The 18,538-nt window shown below is 45.9% G+C and overlaps 2 protein-coding genes across 2 annotated transcripts in view; one reads left to right on the top strand and one right to left on the bottom strand.

The window, feature by feature from the left end:
* VWA1 (von Willebrand factor A domain containing 1) overlaps positions 1-2,133 on the bottom strand; it is a 33,415-nt gene extending 31,282 nt beyond the window's left edge. Inside the window, exon 1 of the mRNA XM_081954964.1 lies at positions 1,712-2,133. Coding sequence (XP_081811090.1) covers positions 1,712-1,784 — 73 coding nt within the window. The 5' untranslated portion in view covers positions 1,785-2,133. The remainder of the gene's footprint in view (positions 1-1,711) is intronic.
* ANKRD65 (ankyrin repeat domain 65) overlaps positions 1-18,538 on the top strand; it is a 131,506-nt gene that overhangs the window by 23,651 nt on the left and 89,317 nt on the right. The window lies entirely within an intron of this gene.

The raw sequence follows: 18,538 nt of genomic DNA, 5'->3' as shown, positions 1-18,538 counted from the left end.
AGAAGGATATTGTCCAATTTCCCAGCCAGGCCTCTGCCTCGCCTGCCCGGAGCTCTAAATTCCACGACCAGCAGCTCCCGTATCACAAAATTAAGAAGATCAAAGAGACCTCGGAGACAATCCTAACTTAAAAGGGATGCCCCGGTCCCACCACACCCCTAATGTGGCTCAGTGTCAGGGCAGCCGCCATGTGCACAGAAGCTCTTCCCATCCACTTCCAAATAAATAGGGTCTCCTGTCACTCCGGCAAGCGGCTCGAGATCTCCAAGCGCCGTCAATGACAGCAGCCCCAGACGCGGTTGGACAGACGGATGAATGGATCCACGTCTGCATCAAAGTGGCCGTATCATTCAGACTCTGTGGTCCTCAGTTTCCCCCGTCAGATGCCATTTAGCTGCCTTGAGTTGTTTGCCCCCCCCTCATCATTTCCCCCCAGGCAGCTGGACCTCGAGAAAGGTGGCTCATAATTCTGGGCAGAGGCGCATTTTCCTAGCTAAACTGAAGCCGGTCTTCTCCAAACCAAGTTCTTCCTTCCTTCCTTCCTTCCTTCCTTCCTTCCTTCCTTCCTTCCTTCCTTCCTTCCTTCCTTCCTTCCTTCCTTCCTTCCTTCCTTCCTTCCTCGATGTCTTGCCAACTACCATCAGACAAAATCCATCCAAAAATAAAATCTATGGAATAAAGAGCCTTAGTGCATCTTCGGAATTTGTCGGGGGCCTGTCGAGGGCTTCAGCTTCGGGGCAGAGACCTCGTATGGTGTAACTGCCCCTTAAAAGGTAAAGTTTCCCCTCACACATACGTGCTAGTCGTTCCCAACTCTAGGGGGCGGTGCTCATCTCCCTTTCAAAGCAGAAGAGCCAGCGCTGTCCAAAGACGTCTCCGGGGTCATGTGGCCGGCAGGACTCAACACCCGAAGGCGCACAGAACGCCGTTCCCTTCCCACCAAAGGTGGTGCCTATTTTTCTACTCGCATTTTTGACGTGCTAGGTTGGCAGAAGCTGGGACAAGTCACGGGAGGTTGCTCCATTACGCAGTGCTGGGGATTCGAATTGCTGAACTGCCGACTTTTCTGATCGACAAAGCTCAGTGTCTTAGCCACTGAGCCACTGCCCCTTACAAAGGTTTAAAAAAAAACCTCCAGTTTTGCAGTTTGTCAACCCCTCCCACGAAGCAGGACACTGCAAAACAATTTTCCAAGCAGGGCAAAGATCTCCACCTTCCTTCCCCTAAAACCCCCCTCGATCTAGCACAATCCCATTGCCTTCACATCCGCCCAAATGTGCCCCCTCTGGCATCCGCGAAACCTCCTCTTCAAAATCCAGATTTAAAACCCGAATCTTCCCACAATTGTAGCCTCCCATCATCCCCAGGCAGATGAACCTCTGAGAAAGTTTGCTCCATAACCTCCCTGCGTAGTTCTGGGTAGCAGCGTTCTTTCCTAAACCCAAACCAAAGCTGGAACCCTCCTTGGGAAGATCTCAGATCCGAATTCAAAACCCGATCTCTGAAATTCAAAATCCAAATTCAAAACTCAATTTCCCCAGGATTGTAGCCTCCCATCATCCCCAGGCAGCTGGGCTTTGAGAAAAGTGCACTCCTGCGTAATTCTGGGTGGAGGCGTTCTTTCCTAACCCCAACCAAAGCTGGAACCCTCCTTGGGAAGATCCAAATTCAAACCCCAATCTCCAAACCCCCAAAATTCAAAGCCGCTCACCTCTCGGAGGCCTCTGGGCCAGGGCACCACCCAGTAGGCAGAGAATCCGAAGCCACACGACTGGGAAACTCATAGCAAGTCCTCTCCGGATTCCTGATGGGCAGCAGCTACCTTAAACCCAATGCCTTGGCATGGGTGAGGAGGCCAAGCCCGTGTCCCAACTCAGGCATATTCTGGTGTGTCGCAGCCGGAGAGTGAGAGCTGGTGCTTTTATCCTACCCTGGCCTTGACTGGGACAGAGCTACCCTCCCCAGCGTTGAAACATACACATATTTCTCCCCTCCCCGCAGGGTTGCGAAATCTCTGCAACTTACTTTTCTGTCCCTCTCTGTTTTTTTTTAATTTCCCTCCCTCTCTCTGTCTCTCTCTCTCTCTCTGTCTCTCTCTCTCTCTCTCCCAAGTCATGAATCCTTTTTGACAGGAGTGGCTGGAGCATACACAGCCCTTTCCCCTCCCCTTTACCACCACGCTGTGCTCTCCGATGACTTTTCCGTGTGGGGAGGGAGGAATTCGGATTGAGGGCGGCAGAAAAGGAGTGTGCCAACTTCCCCCATCCCTCCAGCTTAACCTCCCTGTCTGTCCTCTCAAGAAGTTGGCAGCTGGATGGCTCGGTTGTCAGTTGGCGGGCAAAATTGAGCAAGAAAAGGGCGACCTCCGAAGTGTGGGGAGGGGATGGAAAAAATAATCTGTTCTGCTGGGTCGAAATGGGCAACGGCAAAAGTTTTGATATATGCAGTGGTTTAGGAGGGAGGTTTGTTTAGATTGCTCGGTCTGTTAAATTATGCAGGGGCAGTGCCGTTTTTTACGTTGGTTTTCTTTTTCTTTTTTGAATATATAGTAAATCTGTTTTGCCTGAAACGTGTGTGTGTGTGTCTCTCTCTCTCTCACACACACACACACAAACCTGTATTTATTTTTCTTCTCGGAGGTGAATCCCTTTCCTTCCTAGTATCTCTTTCTCCCCACTCATGACTATAACCATGTTGCTTGTATCTTTCAATTTGTATCGTTTTTATTTGTTTCCTAGTACAAGTTGATAGATTATTAGTAACCTTGACTATCACTAAGTGTCGCATCTTTTTATTCTTGATGGATGTATTTTATTCTCCTTATTTACACTGAGAGCATATGCACCAAGGACAAATTCCTTGTGTGTCCAATCCCACTTGGCCAATAAAAGAATTCTATTCTATTCTATTCTATTCTATTCTATTCTATTCTATTCCTATGCTATTCTATTCTATTTCCTATTCTATTCTATTCTATTCTATTCTTCTCTATATTCTATTCTATTTCCTCTTCTCTTCTCCATGCCATGCCATGCCATTCTCTATATTCTATATTCTATTCTGCTCTACTTTACTCTACACCAGGGGTGTCCAAACTTGGGAACTTTAAGACTTGTGGACTTCAACTCCCAGAATTCCCCAGCCAGCCATGCTGGCTGGGGAATTCTGGGAGTTGAAGTCCACAAGTCTTAAAGTTACCAAGTTTGGACACCCCTGCTCTACACTACACTACATTCTATTCTACTCTACTCTATTCCACTCCACTCCACTCCATTTTCTATATACTATATTCTACTCTATTCTATTCCAATGAGGCTTTTTAAAAAGCATCAAATCAACTGTTGGAAGTTGAATGCTTGGAGGTTGCCAACTTCTCACTCCCCCTCTACCCCCCCCCCCAAGGAAAGCTCCTGGGTTTTTAGAAACTTCACAAGCCACTGGTATTCAGCAAGCGAAGTTTTTCCTGGCCTGGATACCCTGGGCTGGAAAGTCTTTAGTTGGATTAATTTCTCGTGATGTAGCTGACAAGATGCAAAGGAGTCTATCAAGAGGGCAAAAAATGGGCAAATCAGTACTTATAATAAGAGATTTATTGAGCCAGGATTGGGTATTTATTACATCCCCCTCCCTCTACACCAATTCTCCTGTACAGGGAGTCCTTGAATTACGACCACAAGTGAGCCCAAAATTTCATTTCCTAAGCGATACCGTTGTTAAGTGAGTTTTGACTCACGATTAAGAACTCTCTTGCCACAGCGAGTCACCGCCGCCGTTTAGTAAGTCACACGGTTGTTAAGTGAATTTGGTTTCTCCTTATGCCCATCAGAAGGTCGCAAAAGGGGATCGTGTGAAACACACACACCCGGGGGAGACACTGCGACCGTCATAAATACCAGTCGGTTGACAAGTGTCTGAATTTCAATCCCGTGACCATGCAGTTGCTGTAATGGTTGTGTGAAAGACAGTCCTGCCACTTTTTTTCAGTGCCATTGTAACTTCGGATGGCCACTAAACGAACTGTTCTAAGTCGAGGAGTACCTGTATTTTGATTTTAGAGGTGAGGCCCCTTTTTCGCCTCTGCAGTGTGTTGTTTTTGTGGTTGGGTGAATCGGAAAAATCCAATGCAGACCAATTTTCCTTGCGACCATGCGCAATTCCTTCAAGCCGTCTGAAATGATGGCACTCTTCACACCCGCTCCTTTTATAAAATGCACCAACGCTTTTACACTCGACTGTATTTGAACTACTATCCCAGCCAAGGGTGGGAGGAAAGAATCATTTCTTCCACACGCAGACGTCATACTCAAAATTTGTCTTTTTTTTTTGCATGAGAGCCCCAGTACAGTATTACCAAAAGCTTCCACTTTTTGGAATGTAATTTTAAAGGTTTTATTTTCCCCCAATCCCTCAAAAAAATTACACTTCACTGTTCTGACCTAGGCTTCCTGAGACAGTAAAAAGCACACGCTTAGTCCCCAAAGCCCTCTTTTTATTTCAACGGCTGTGAATTATGGTCATTCACAGCCCGTAACGATTCACAACCAGTCTGTGAAGAGTCCGACAGAAGTCTGCCACAGTCTTTCTAAGCACCCACCTTTATCTCTCTTGATATGCTGCCAGAGACCTAATTGTCAATTAGTTTTACAAGGCCACACGGAGCATAGAGTCAAAACGGAGCTTCAGAGTTTAAACCGACCAGGATGAACAAAGTTGCTTCCTGCAAAAGTTTACGTCCGTTTGCTCCTCTTTTATGTCTTATGGGAGGGGCCAATCATCTCCAAGCCTTACTCCCGAGTCGCCCCTTTTATCTTAACTGTTCTTGCCTTCTGGCAGCTCTGTGCATGCGCACACTGGGAACAGGCTCCCCCTTTTCCTCTGCCTCACTGATGTCAGACTCCGGAGGCTCCGGAAGCAGCACCTAATTCCCAGATGGCCCTGGCCCACTCTCTGCCTCCGACACAGACCCCTCATCAGAGCCTTCCCCAGACTCAGGACTGGCCCATGTTCCTCCCCAATCTCCTCACTGTCCGACTCCGCTGCCAGCTCTGCAGGCTGCCGGCGGATCACAACACACACACACACACACACAGAATCCTGATGAGTTTGTACAGATGCAACTGTTATCCAAACTTCCATCCTGTTTTGGTCACATACCTAGTGACAAATTTCCCAGTGCGGAAAATCGAAAAAACAGAACGCACAGTTTGCTTCCAATCTGAACATTATCTCTCCTGCTACGCTTTGCAGTGGATATAGAAAGCTCTTGTTTTTCCTCGTCAGCTGCTTTCAAGAGCCAAGCCACGCACACATGTGTGCGGGGTGGAGAAAACCACATCTGGCTGGAGAGAGTTGCCTTTTTAAAAAATATATATATATATATTTTTACAGTCCACTGTGATGTGAACCTGGTCACGCGTAACTCAAAACTTTTGCTTTTTCGCACAATAGCTGGGCTGGGCTCGCACATGGGGGCAAGGGCCCTGCAGATAAATTGGCACGCCGGGGATGCCATCTGTAAACGCAGCCCGTCGCCTCCGTCTTGTTTGGTTGCCAACGCCAGGCCCATTCTGCCAAGTTGGGTGCTGTTGCAAAGCACAGCTGCAGAGACCTGGGGCAAAGCTGGCAACTACAGCGCAGACGTCCAAGGGCTTAAAATCTTTCCAGCTTCTCTTAAGGATGCATAGACTGAAGATGAAATCACCCCATTGGGTAACAACAACAGATCAAATTCCTCCTTCGGTGTGGTTATTGCGATAGCAGTCGGGTTGCGAGAGGTAGCGTTTATCCAAGGAGTTGCATCTGGCGGCGGCTGCTTGATGAATTTTGAGTAACCCTATCCGGGAGATTCAGCTACTCATGCCTGCTTACTCAATAGACCCAAAATAATTTTGCAAACGTCACAACCCCCCCCCCCCCCCGGGGCCGTAGCATGTTGTGACTGGTGCCTGGGCATGAAATCAAAGGCGAGAATGTGGATTTTGCTAGAAAAAGCTTTCCCACTGTCATTTATACTGAGGGTCAGGCTTGGTCTGCCATCGTTGTCATCTCGTCAACCCTGCAAAGTAGATCAGAGATAGCAAGCATCAAATCCCAAGGAGGAATGAGGTTTGGAACTCCAGTTTCTGACTGGCGAGGTGGCAACCTGAATGGATGTTAATTGATCTTAGCAAGTCAAATTCAGTTAGACTTGGATTGTTCTCGAATAGACGTTCCAGGACATCAGAAGGCAATAGATTTGAAAGGGGGGGGGGGCGGAAACAAATTATGTCACCGTGTGCACAGCGTGACTACTATTTTGAGACAACCTAGGAGCAAAATGCAGGACACAGAGGTTTTGTCTCTCAAACTGTGGTTTATATACAAGACTTATATATACATACATACACGTGTTAGGCAAATACCAATCAATCAATCAATCTTCAACTCTACACGGGGAGCCACAATGCAGAAAGAGCACGAGGAGAAATACATGAGGGGAGAGAGAGAGAGAGAGAGAGAGAGAGAGAGACGCCCTCACATGGCCTCCCTTATATATACAGCTTCTTAAAGTGGCAGTAACCCTGCTGACTCATCCTCATGTCATCATCTCGATTTGCAGCCTTACAGCAGCTGGTCGGCTATTAAATCGTCATTACCGTGACAAATTATCAAGGTGACATGCCCATAAAGTCAGGAGTCAAGCTGGACTTGAAGGAGAGTTTTATTTTTAGACATGTCCTATCTCAATTGTAGCTTAGTAGTTCATCCCATTGGCTCTCAAAGCCCCATCCTCTTGTCTTTAGCCAATCCCCTGGCACTCCCCTGGCACAGGAACCGAGTGTCTTCTGTGATCCCGGCCAACAGGAGCATACCTAATGGAACACGATTAGATCAACTTAGTGAGATTGATATCATCCCAGTTGCAGGAATCCACAACAATTGCCATCAAGCTACTGAACAGATGGTCCAATTATTCCCTGTGTTATTATAACAATATTATTATTATTAGCTTCCTGTGTTCTTAAGGGACATGGTGTCTCAGTGGCTAAGACGCTGAGCTTGTCGATCAGAAAGGTCAGCAGTTCGGCGGTTCGAATCCCTAGTATAGGTCTCCTGCGTGAGCAGGGGGTTTGACTAGATGACCTCCAAGATACCTTCCGACTCTGTTACTGTTAAAAAAGCAGATACCTCTTCTAGTGCAGTGGAGAAGTCTGGGTGGTTATCCACGGTCACATTCACATGTGTGTCATTGTCCCCCCCACCCCCGTGGATCTTGTAATCTGACTCTCCCCACTTGATCCCTGCCCTTTGTTTCCATCGGGACACCGGGTTGAAAGGTAACACTTCAGTTGATTCATTGTTGACCTTCTGTGACTCATTGGTCTACTATTTATACTACGTGACTACTATTTATACCACAGGGAGGAACTACGGATCCAAAACACGTCCTCATTCAACCTCACCAGTCAGAACCAGCAGTACTGAGCGGGTCGGACCAACGGTCTGATCAAGGAAAGCAGCCCCCTTTGAGGATGAGACGGGGATTTTTAGAGGCAGGGTATAAATCAGGGGTCGGCAACCTTAAACACTCCAAGAGCCACAAAGGTCCTAACCGGAAGCCCCTCCATTCAATTCTGGAGCCGACCGGAAGTCCGGTTCCCCCACCATAGAGTCTCCTCCTGGCATGCCGTGCTTCCCCCCTCCCCACCAACTGGAAGCTCCTCTCAAAATTGTGGCACCAACTGGTGACAGGGAGCCGCAGCAGAGGGATGAAAGAGCCACATGCGGCTCCAGAGCCACACAGGTTTCCGACTCCTGGTATAAATCAACAGTTGAGCCTCCACGAGGCACACAGAACATCCCCCGCTAGGATTTCTTGTAATAGAGTAGGCGGCTTATAAATATAATAAAAAAGAAAGAAAATGCTGTGTCTTCAAAGGGGAGCTTCAGATGCTCCCTTCCAAAGATTTGAAGCATCAAGCGATCGCGGGACCAAGGAAGAACTGTTGCTAACCCATCAAAAGAGAGTCAAAAAGATGAACTTTTGACAGATCCAACTAATACAACTGTACAAATAGAAGCCTCCTTCCTAGAACTGTTCTGGAATAGTCTGCCTCACATTCTCCAAAAGCACCTGAGGGCACGACAAGAAGCAACGGATGGAAACTAATCAAGGAGAGAATCAACTTGGAACTAAGGAGAAATTCCCTGACAGGAAGAACAATTAACCAGTGGTAAAAGTTCCCCTTGCACATAAGTGCTAGCCGTTCCCCACTCTAGGGGGCGGTGCTCATCTCCATTTCAAAGCTGAAGAGCCAGTGCTGTCCGAAGACGTCTCTGTGGTCATGTGGCCGACATGACTAAATGCCAATGGCTCACGCTGTTCCCTTCCCACCAAATGTGGTTCCTATTTTTCTACTTGCATTTTTGACGTGCTTTCGAACTGCTAGGTTGGCAGAAGCTGGGACAAGTCACGGGAGCTCCCTCCATTACACGGCGCTGGGGATTCGAACCGCCGAACTGCCGACTTTTCTGATCGACAAGCTCAGCGCCTTAGCCACTGTTAAGCAGAGGAACTACTTGACTCCAGACGCCGTGGGTGCTCCATCCTTGGAGGTTTTCAAGAAGAGATTGGATAACCATTTCTCCAAAACGATCTAAGCAATCCTGACTGAGCAGGGGGATGGACTAGAAGGCCTCTAATGTCCTTTCCAACTCTGTTACACACACTGCCGTGGCACTCATTTTGATCATGACTGCTTTAAGTGGCCTGCGGGATTATGTGCTGCTTTGCCCCATTTGCGTCTGGTGCTGCTGTTCCTTTAAGCAGAAAACACACAGCATGTGTTCCTTGTTTCGTTAGCCTTGTGTCCCAGACACAGGGGAACCAGTGGGCCACAAAATGCATACGTGTATGTGTGTTTGCAAGTGTGTGTTTGTGTGTATAAAAGTCTGGTGCTCGCATGCAGGCCCCGATCTCCCGAACGTCCAGGGACTCCGCTTCCTTCACCAAGAAGGCAAGGCCCGTTACCATGCCACACATGAAGGAATTATTCTTTCAGAAGGAGGATTTGCAGGTTGGATGCCTCCCCCTGAGGGATTTTTGACAGAGGACGTAGCGGTCCTGATCCATCAGGGGGTTCGCGGCAGCGTCACTCCGCATCAGCGGGCCTGTCATTTGAGGCTGCCTGAGGAAGGGCCGCCTGTCGCGCTGAACCAGTCATTCATGGCTGATCGCAGAATCCAAAGTGATGTTTGGTTGGCTCCACTATGTGGAGGGGAAGATGGTCCTTTGGGAAGAGAGGAGCATGGACAGGTGAATCTGTGGCTTCCGAAAAGAGATCTGCATGTTCTTTTTCTGCAGGTTATCCCAGGTGGGTGCTGATGATTGAAGCATGACAGGTAGTCAGGGGAGACAGGCTAGCAGTCTTCCAATATTTTCCAAAGCACCTGAGGGCAGAGGACAAGAAGCAATGAGTGGAAACTAATCAAGGAGAGAAGCAACTTAGAACTGAGGAGAAATTTCCTGACAGTGAGAACAATTAATCAGTGGAACAGAAATTTCCTCCAGAAGTTGTGAATGTCCCAACACTGGAAGTCTTTAAGAAGATGTTGGATAGTCATTTGTCCAAAACAGTATAGGGCTTCCTGCCTAGGCAGGGGGTTGGACTAGAAGACCTCCAAGGTCCCTTCCAACTCTGCTATTGTATTCTGTTCTTTTCTACTCTACTCTACTCTATTCTTCTCTATATTCTGTTCTGTTCTGCTCCGTTCTGTTCCATTCCACTCCATTCCAACAAATGGAAACTAATCAAGGAGAGAAGCAACCCAGAACTGAAGAGAAATTTCTTGACAGTGAGGACAATTAACCAGTGGAACAACTTGCCACCAGAAGTTGTGAATTCTCCAAGATGTTGGACAACCCTTTGTCTGAAGTGGTGTAGGGTTTCCTGCCTGAGCAGGGGGGTTGGACTAGAACACCTCCAAGGTCCCTTCCAACTCTGCTATTCTATATTCTAGCCCTTCCTTAGCGACCACTCAGAGTTTACAATGGTACTGGAAAAAAACTGGCTATTATTATGATTATTTTTTCACACAACTGTTGCAACATCCCCGCGGTCTCGTGATCAAAATTCAGACATTTGGCAACAGATTCGTCTTTATGACGGTTGCAGTGTCCCGGGATCTCGCGATCCCTTTTTGTGACCTTCTGATAAGCAGAGTCAAAGCCAGGCTCATTTCACCACTGTGTGACGGACTTAACAACGCCAGGGGTTCACTTAATGATGGTGGCGAGAAAGGTCATAAAATGGGGCAAAGCTCATTTGATCATCTGGCTTAGCAATGGAAATGTTGGGTTCTACTGTGGTCGTAAGTCGAGGGCTACCTGTATCGCCATTCCTGAGCCGATGGAGAAGCCGAAAAGGTTGAGGCAAAGCATTGTGGGAATTGTTGTGCTTATCCAGGGAAGGTGTTTACCAACAGGACATCAATAGCCCGTGGCTATAAGCAGACAAACCCACCTGTCTCTGGCCAGAACTAACAGGGGAAGAAATGGAGGTAGTGGCAGGTTTTATTTTCCTGGGCTCCAACGTCACCACAGATGGGGACTGCAGCCAAGAAATTAAAAGAAGCTTGCTCCTGGGGAGGAAAGCGATGGCAAGACATCATCCTAAAAAGCAGAGATGTCATCCTGCCAACAAAAGGGCGCCTAGTCAAGGCAATGGTTTTCCCAGTTGCAATGGATGGCTGTGAAAGTTGGACCATAAGGAAGGCTGAGCGCCAAAGAATGGAGGCCTTTGAACTCTGGGGCTGGAGAAGAAGACTCCTGCATTGAGTCCCTTGGACTGCACGGCCATCCAACCGGTCAGTCCTAGAGGAGATCAACCCTGACTGCTCTTTAGAAGGCCAGATCCCAAAGAGGAAACTCAAAGACTTTGGCCACCTAAGGAGAAGGAAGAAGGACTCCCTGGAGAAGAGCTTCATCCTGGGAACGATGGAGGGCAAAAGAAGGAGGGGACGACAGAGAAGGAGGTGGCTGGAGGAAGTCACTGAAGCAGTCGGCGTGAGCTTCAATGGACTCCAGAGGATGGTAGAGGACAGGAAGGCCTGGAGGGACATTCTCCAGGGGGTTGCGATGGGTCGGACACCACTTCGCAATTAACAATAACAACAACAATGGAAAAATCTGTATTTTATTAGCTGCCTTCTTTTTGTCATTCTCAGTTCTTTTTTGTTCTGATATATCCCTTGGTTTTTGGTCTCCAATATCTCATTTTTGTCTCCTCACCTCCGCTTGCACAGGAAAGGGATGTGCTATTTTTGCCAGATCCTTTTCAGGGTTCATTTACTGGCCAAAGGTCCATATCCTGTTTTTGCAGGTCAGATTTCAATATGGAGGCACAGCAGGAGATGCCTTTGGGTCTGTGGCTCGTGGAACACCACGCACTTGGATGAAAACCCATGTGAAAAAGTGGGGGGGGGGAATTCAGGCATTGCTGGAACAGATTGATAACAACTGGGGAGAAAAAACAACCGAGGGAAGCAAAGCTACCCCAGGAAAAAAAATAAAATGACAGAAGCCATTTTTAAAACCTGGGGCCATTCTGATGGGACCCAGTGGGTATAAAAGGTGATCTTAAACCTACTGCCTGGATCGGAAAGGAAAGGATCTGATTTGAGCTGCTGCTCAAAGAGAATCTAACTTCTGGGCATCTGTTCTGACCGAGGCTTCCCAAGACCACGAAGCAAATTCCTGGTCCCGACAAAAAACCCTTTTATTCATTGACTGTGAATTCTGCTCATTCACATCCAGCAAAGTCTTTCAAGGGAGGATTCACAGTCACAGACCTTATCTGGCTTGGAGAGCTTCCAGGCCGATATCTGCAAAACTTGGCCAGGAGCTTCGGAGAGTCACGAACTAAGCGAACTAATGGTCTCCTACAAACTCCACTTCCCTTTCGCTCCTCTTTTATTCCCTATGGGAGGGGCCATTCATTGTCCACTGGTCGCCTTACTCCCAAGTCGACCCCTGTTCTTTAGCTGTTCCCTTCGTCTGGCAACTCTGCGCATGCGCCCACTGGGAACAGGCTCCATCTCTTCTTCTGCCTCACTGCTGTCTGACTCCGAAGGCAGCTGATAGCTGCCATACGGCTCTGGCCCCCTCTCTGCCTCCGGCACAGAGCCCTCATCATAGCCTTCCCCAGACTCCAGGGCTGGCCCATGTTCCTCCCCAACCTCCTCACTCTCCGAATCTGCTGGCTGCTGGAGGGACACAACAGCATCAACCAAAAATGCCCAGTCACATTGACAGAGAAAGAAGAGGACACCAGAGAGAGACATTTTACAGACTCTTGAGGCCCAACAAGATCTCCGTTGTGGTGCCCCTGAGTTGGGCATGAGTGGAATTGTTGGCAAGGTAGGCCCCAAGCCCATTAAGACCAATTGGGGCTCTGGTGGATGGCATCTCTGTCGTTTGGCGAGGAATTTGGTGCAGAGAGAAACATGTCAAAAGGAGGACCAGGGATGACATGATAGCAGTGTTCCAATATTCTCCAAAGCACCTGAAGACAGGACAAGAAGCAATGGGTAGAAACTAATCAAGGAGAGAAGCAACCTAGAACTAATGAGAAATTTCCTGACAATCAGAAGAATTAATCAGTGGAACAACTTGCCTCCAGAAGTTATAAAGGCCCCAACACTGGAGGTTTCAAGAAGAGATTGGACAGTCTGGAATGGTATATAGGGTCTCCTGCTTGAGCAAGGAGGTTGGACTAGAAGACCTCTGAGGTCCCTTCCAACTTGGCTATTCTGTTGTTAAGTCCTTCGGCCATCCTCCCAGTAACCAGGACCTATCTCCTTTTACCAGCAGAGGATGCAGGATTTGCCTCCCTGCCAATAAGAGCCCACCCAGGGCTTTGATCGAAGGAAAACAGAGACCCCCGGGGAAAGATAAACAATCGAGGATGGTCTTCTCTAAGCCTCTCTGGTGAGCCAAACCGTTGTTTCTGTCCGGGATTTCCAGAGATTTGGGAATCATTTTTGGGGAACGCTTCAAGAGAAGAAACCTGTATCCCTGACATCATCCGATGGGATGGAAAAAGGTCTTCTAAACTTTGGAGAAAGAAAACGCTTGCAGTGCTGGTTGCTTCAGTTTTCAAATGTGCAATTAATAGGCCATTCAGAAACACCCCAGGACTGTAGATGTGATGGTTTTATTGTGTTACGTCATCATAATCACCATCTTATTCTTCGATGCTCTTGTGGTTTGTTCCAAGCACTATCAATGGACGGTTCGTTGTAGCGAAATTGCAGTTATTATCATTAGTGGGTTTTTAAAAGTATTTGATTTAGTGTTATTCTTCGGAAGTGAGCCCCAGGAAACCAGAATAGAATTCATACCTCTGATCCTTATCCTAGGCCACTGAGAAACCTGTCCAAGGGAATATAGGAAGGAGAAGAGGAAGAGAAGAGGAAGAGAATAGAATAAGAATGAATAGAATAAGAATAGAATGGAACAGAACAGAATAGAATAAGAATGAATAGGAATAGAATAAGAATAAGCAAAGCATAGCATAGAATAGAATAAGAAATAGGAATAGGATAGAAAATAGAAAGAATAAAAAAAGGAATAGAATCGAAAATAGGAATATAATAGAAAATAGGAATAAAATAGAAAATAGGAATAAAATAGAAAATAGGAATAAAATAGAAAATAGGAATAGAAAATAGGAATAAAATATAATAGAAAATAGGAATATAATAGAAAATAGAAATAAAATAGAATAGAAAAAGGAATAGAATAAGAATGAATAGAATAAGAATAGAATAGAATAAGAATGAATAGAATGAATAGGAATAGCATCAGAATAAGCAAAGCATAGCATAGAATAGAATAAAAAATAGGAATAGGATAGAAAATAGGAATAAAATAGAAAATAGGAATAAAATAGAAAATAGGAATAAAATAGAAAATAGGAATAAAATAGAATAGAGAATAGGAATAGAATAGAAAATAGGAATAAAATAAAATAGAAAAAGGAATAGAATAGAGTAAGAATGAATAGAATAAGAATAGAATAGAATAAGAATGAATAGGAATAGCATAGCATAGCATAGAAAATAGGAATAGAGTAGAATAGAAAATGGGAATAGAATAGAATAAGAATTCTTTATTGGCCAAGTGTGATTGGACACACAAGGAATTTGTCTCGGGTGCAGAAGCTCTCCTTGTACATACAAGTGATAAATCATGATTGTAATCATACCATCGTCATAAACTGTAAGATACAAGACTCAGTCATTTCGGATACTAAATAAGCAATCAATATCACTCATAATAGGATTCCAAAGAAAAGCAATCCACATCAATCATAAGATACAAGCTAAGGAAATAGGAAAGATGAGAAGGATAATTCAGCCCTACTAGGAGATTTGACCTCCCAGGGCATAAGAGTCTATTGTCTGTCTGTCTGTCTCTCTTCCACCCCAGAGGTGGGTTCCTACCGGATCGCATCTGTTTGGTGGAACCGGTAGTGAAAATGGCGACTGGGTCTCCGAACCGGTAGGGACGGCATGCTCGCTACGCCCTCGAACCGGTTCCCCGGTCGCCGCAACATCTTCATTTGACCTCTTTAAAATGTTCTGCGCATGCGCAGACCTATTTATAGGCATCCGCGCACACGCGCGGAGCAAAATCGTGCGCGCACTGAAGCGGCAGTAATGCCGGCAGAACCCCACTCCTGCTCCATCCCCCCCCCCGAAAACACACACATACACACTTCAGTAGCAGGATAAAGTAGGCGTCTGGATAGCCTCCAGTGGGCTGAAAAGGGGGGATTGTGAAACGGGCAATCAGCCGGACGGATTCCTTGGGAGGAATTCCTCCACCTCGGCCTCCCAATAAATTTTTCCCTGGGATGGTCTCCAGCGGGAGACGGCAGCCAGGTCATCTTGTCATCTTGGATCTGCTGCTGAGAAATGGGGGGAGGGGGGGGGAGTATCCAAGCACATTCACGGAAGGAAGCTTTTCTGGAAGAGGAGGAGGAGGAGGAGAAGGAAGGACGTCTCAAAAGGAGCATCTTTGCAACCGTCACTGATAGGAAGAATAGCCACTATAAAAATGAATACTTGGCCGAGATTATGAGGATGATTATTATTCCAAACAATCCTGATAAAGCTGGGGGGGGGGGAATACTTTGAGGAGTTAAAATAAAATAATGTTAAAATATATCTGGCAAGGATAAGCAAGAATAAGTCTGAAAATGTTACAAGATTCTAAAAAACAGAGGGTTCTTTTTTGGTTGCCAGAGTGGGAGTTATACTAAACAGGCCTCTGTACTTAACATGGGTGAAAGAATGGATAAATTGGAGAGATAGACGATTTTTTATTTTGGAGGGACATGATTTGCAACTGGGCTGTCACACCTTCGAATAGAATAGAATAACCAATTTCGTTGTATTTATTTTGTACAATGACAATAAAGACTATACTATACTAATAGAACAGAATAGAACAGAACAGAATATAGAGAATAGAATACAGAACAGAACAGAATATAGAATAAAATAGAATAGAATAGAATAGAATAGAATAGAATAGAATAGAATAGAATTCTTTATTGGCCAAGTGTGATTGGACATACAAGGAATTTGGCTTTGGTGCAGATGCTCTCAGTGTACGTAAGGAGAATAAAAAATACATTCATCAAGAATCCTAAGATACAACACTTAGTGATAGTCGTAGGTTACTACTAAGCAATCAAATTATATTAGGAAATAAATAAAACAATATAAATTGTAAAGATACAAGCAACATGGTTATAGTCAACATGGTTGTAGTCAAAAGAGATAGGTACTAGGAAGGAAGAGAAGAATAATAGTAATGCAATCTTAATAGGTAATATGACAGTGGTGAGGGAATTATTTGTTTAGCAGAGTGATGGCATTGGTCGGAAAAACTGTCCTTGTGTCTAATTGTTCTGGTGTGCAGTGCTCTATAGTGTCGTTTTGAGGGTAGGAGGTGAAACCATTTATGTCCAGGATGTGAGGGGTCTGTAGATATTTTCACAGTCCTCTTTTTGACTCGTGCAGAGTGCAGGTCCTCAATGGAAGTCAGGTTGGCAGCCATTGTTTTTTCTGCAGATCTGATTCTCCTCTGAAGTCCGTGTCTGTCTTGTTGGGTTGCAGAGCCAAACCAGACAGATATGTAGGTGCAGAGGACAGACTCCATCATTCCTCTGTAGAACAGAATCAGCAGCTCTCTGGGCAGTTTGAGCTTCCCGAGTTGGCGCAGAAAGAACATTCTTTCTTGTGCTTTTTTGTTGACGTTTTTGATGTTAGGCGCCCATTTTAAGTCTTGAGATATGATAGAACCTAGAAACTTGAAGGTTTTGGTATGAGAAAAACAAAATACATAGATATTTTCAAAAACATTGTATTAGAAATGATTTACTGTTACTGTGGGCAAAAATTAAAGAAAAAACATATGAAAATACCAATTTTGTCTTTCCATGATGGAGGCATGGATACATCCGAATGTTGTCAACATGGGGGAATAATTTACAAGCTATCAAGACATGTTGAAGGAAAAAGGGGAGTTTAAAACCCAGCAAGAATTGAAAGATGCTGTCAGGAGGGAAAAGATGGGAAACTGACAGCAGTAAGAAGCACCTTTCTTGGCGTTGGTTCATTTTGAACCAGCTTAGCAGGGTCCAATGTCAGGGTTCTAAATAGCATCCAAAAATAGTCCGAGGCAAAGGATTCCTCAAAGTTCCAATTTATTAAGAGAGCCATGTGGCACATCTGGAAAAAAACCGAGTCCGAAAACTTCTAGGTTTTTCCCACCCAGTTGAAAGTTCAAGATCTTGCCCCCACACCCACAAGTCCATCTTCCACTGCCACGAAGACAGATTCTTCCCATCCAGTTCCGGCCCAGGTGCACAGACAAAGATGACCTTGAGTTTCTAAGAAGAATGTTATTATGGCTACCTATCACCCAACTGCGTATACTCCCCCCTCCCATTTTCCCACAATCGAAAGTAGACAGTAGAAAGTGTGGCAGGCCTGAAGTCCAAAAGAAAAGATGGCTTGCAGGCATGACATCCAATTTGCTTAGAGGCGAAGGAGGGACCACCAGGAGAGCCCAGGAGGTATAAATTTAAAAAAAAAACCACCCTGGAGGATGCAATGCAAATTTCTTCCATATCGGAAAACTAGAAAGGTGCGGTTGCGTTGTGACAAGAGGAGTTCTCACCCCGAAGGACACTTTTTAAAGAACGGGTTTCAGAGTGTGAGAAGGATAAACTTATGGATGCTTATGTATTTTCTGAATTCTCTTTTCAAATGGAAAACTGAGATCCTTTCCGTCAGCGTCTGCTGCTTTGTATGTGCTGAGGTTAAAGGGTTTTTCCACCCTCCCTCCCTCCTAAGTTCTTATTTTCATACCAAAATTCCCTGGGGCTATGTCAAGGGCGACATTATTATCTTCAGGGGTTTTTGTTTTTTGTTTTGCTCTTAAATGGAAGGAGCATCGTAATCGGAGGCTTTTCCTGCCAATAAATCAGCAGCATTGTCCTTTCTGCAGATCTGGATATGTAACTTTTTCTTCTTGTGGCTGTTGTTGCCAAAATGATATTTAAAGGAGGCCATTTGCCATCCACTTTAGGAGTTGGTGGGCTCATTGGAGAGGCTGAAACCGAGAGCAGATAAGCTATCCGACTCAAAAATTGATTCCTGCACTCAGATCCCAGAGGGATCAGCTAGCCAGGTGATTCCTTCCAGGTAACTGGAATGCTGGGATGCTAGATTTAAGCTACATATAAGCCAGATTGCTACAGCAATGTGCTGACCTAGGCTTCCCGAGAGCTTGGAGCAAACTCCTGGTCCCGACAAAAACTCCTTTTGTTAATTTGCTGTGAATTCTGCTCATTGACAGACAGCAAAGTCTTTCAAGGGAGGATTTACAGTCACAGACCTTATCTGGCTTGGAGAATTGCCAGGCTGATATCTGCAAAACTTGGCAAGGAGCCTTGGAGAGTCATGAACCGATTAAGGGAACAAACTCCACTCCTCTTTCACTCCTCTTTTATTTCCTCTGGGAGGGGCCATTCATCACCCACCTGGGGCCTTACTCTTAGTTGACCCCTGTTCTTTAGCTCTTCCCTTCGTCTGGCAGCTCTGCACATGCGCACACTGGGAACAGGCTCCAGCTGTTCGCCTGCCTCACTGATGTCTGACTCTGAAGGCAGCTGATAACTGGCATATGGCTCTGACCCCCTCTCTGCCTCCGACACAGAGCCCTCCTCAGAGCCTTCCCAAGACTCCAGGACTGGCCCATCTTCCTCCCCAACCTCCTCACTCTCCGAATCTGCTGCCAGCTCCACTGGCCACTGGCAGGCCATAGCACTTGACAAAAAAGAAGAAAAGGAGGTTGTGAGCATATGCAACCCAGCCGGCTTTTGCAATAAACTCAAGACTGAAGAAAGTGAATTTGGGGACAGCATAAGCCATCGGGCTTTTGGTCTCCTTCCCAGATTCCAGCGAATAAACGACGGTACAT

This window comes from Natrix helvetica (genome assembly GCF_964273705.1).
Source record: "Natrix helvetica genome assembly, chromosome: 5".
Taxonomy (NCBI): Eukaryota; Metazoa; Chordata; class Lepidosauria; order Squamata; family Natricidae; genus Natrix; species Natrix helvetica.
The sequence above is the reverse complement of the archived record's forward strand: the minus strand, read 5'-3'. Positions and strand labels throughout refer to the sequence as shown.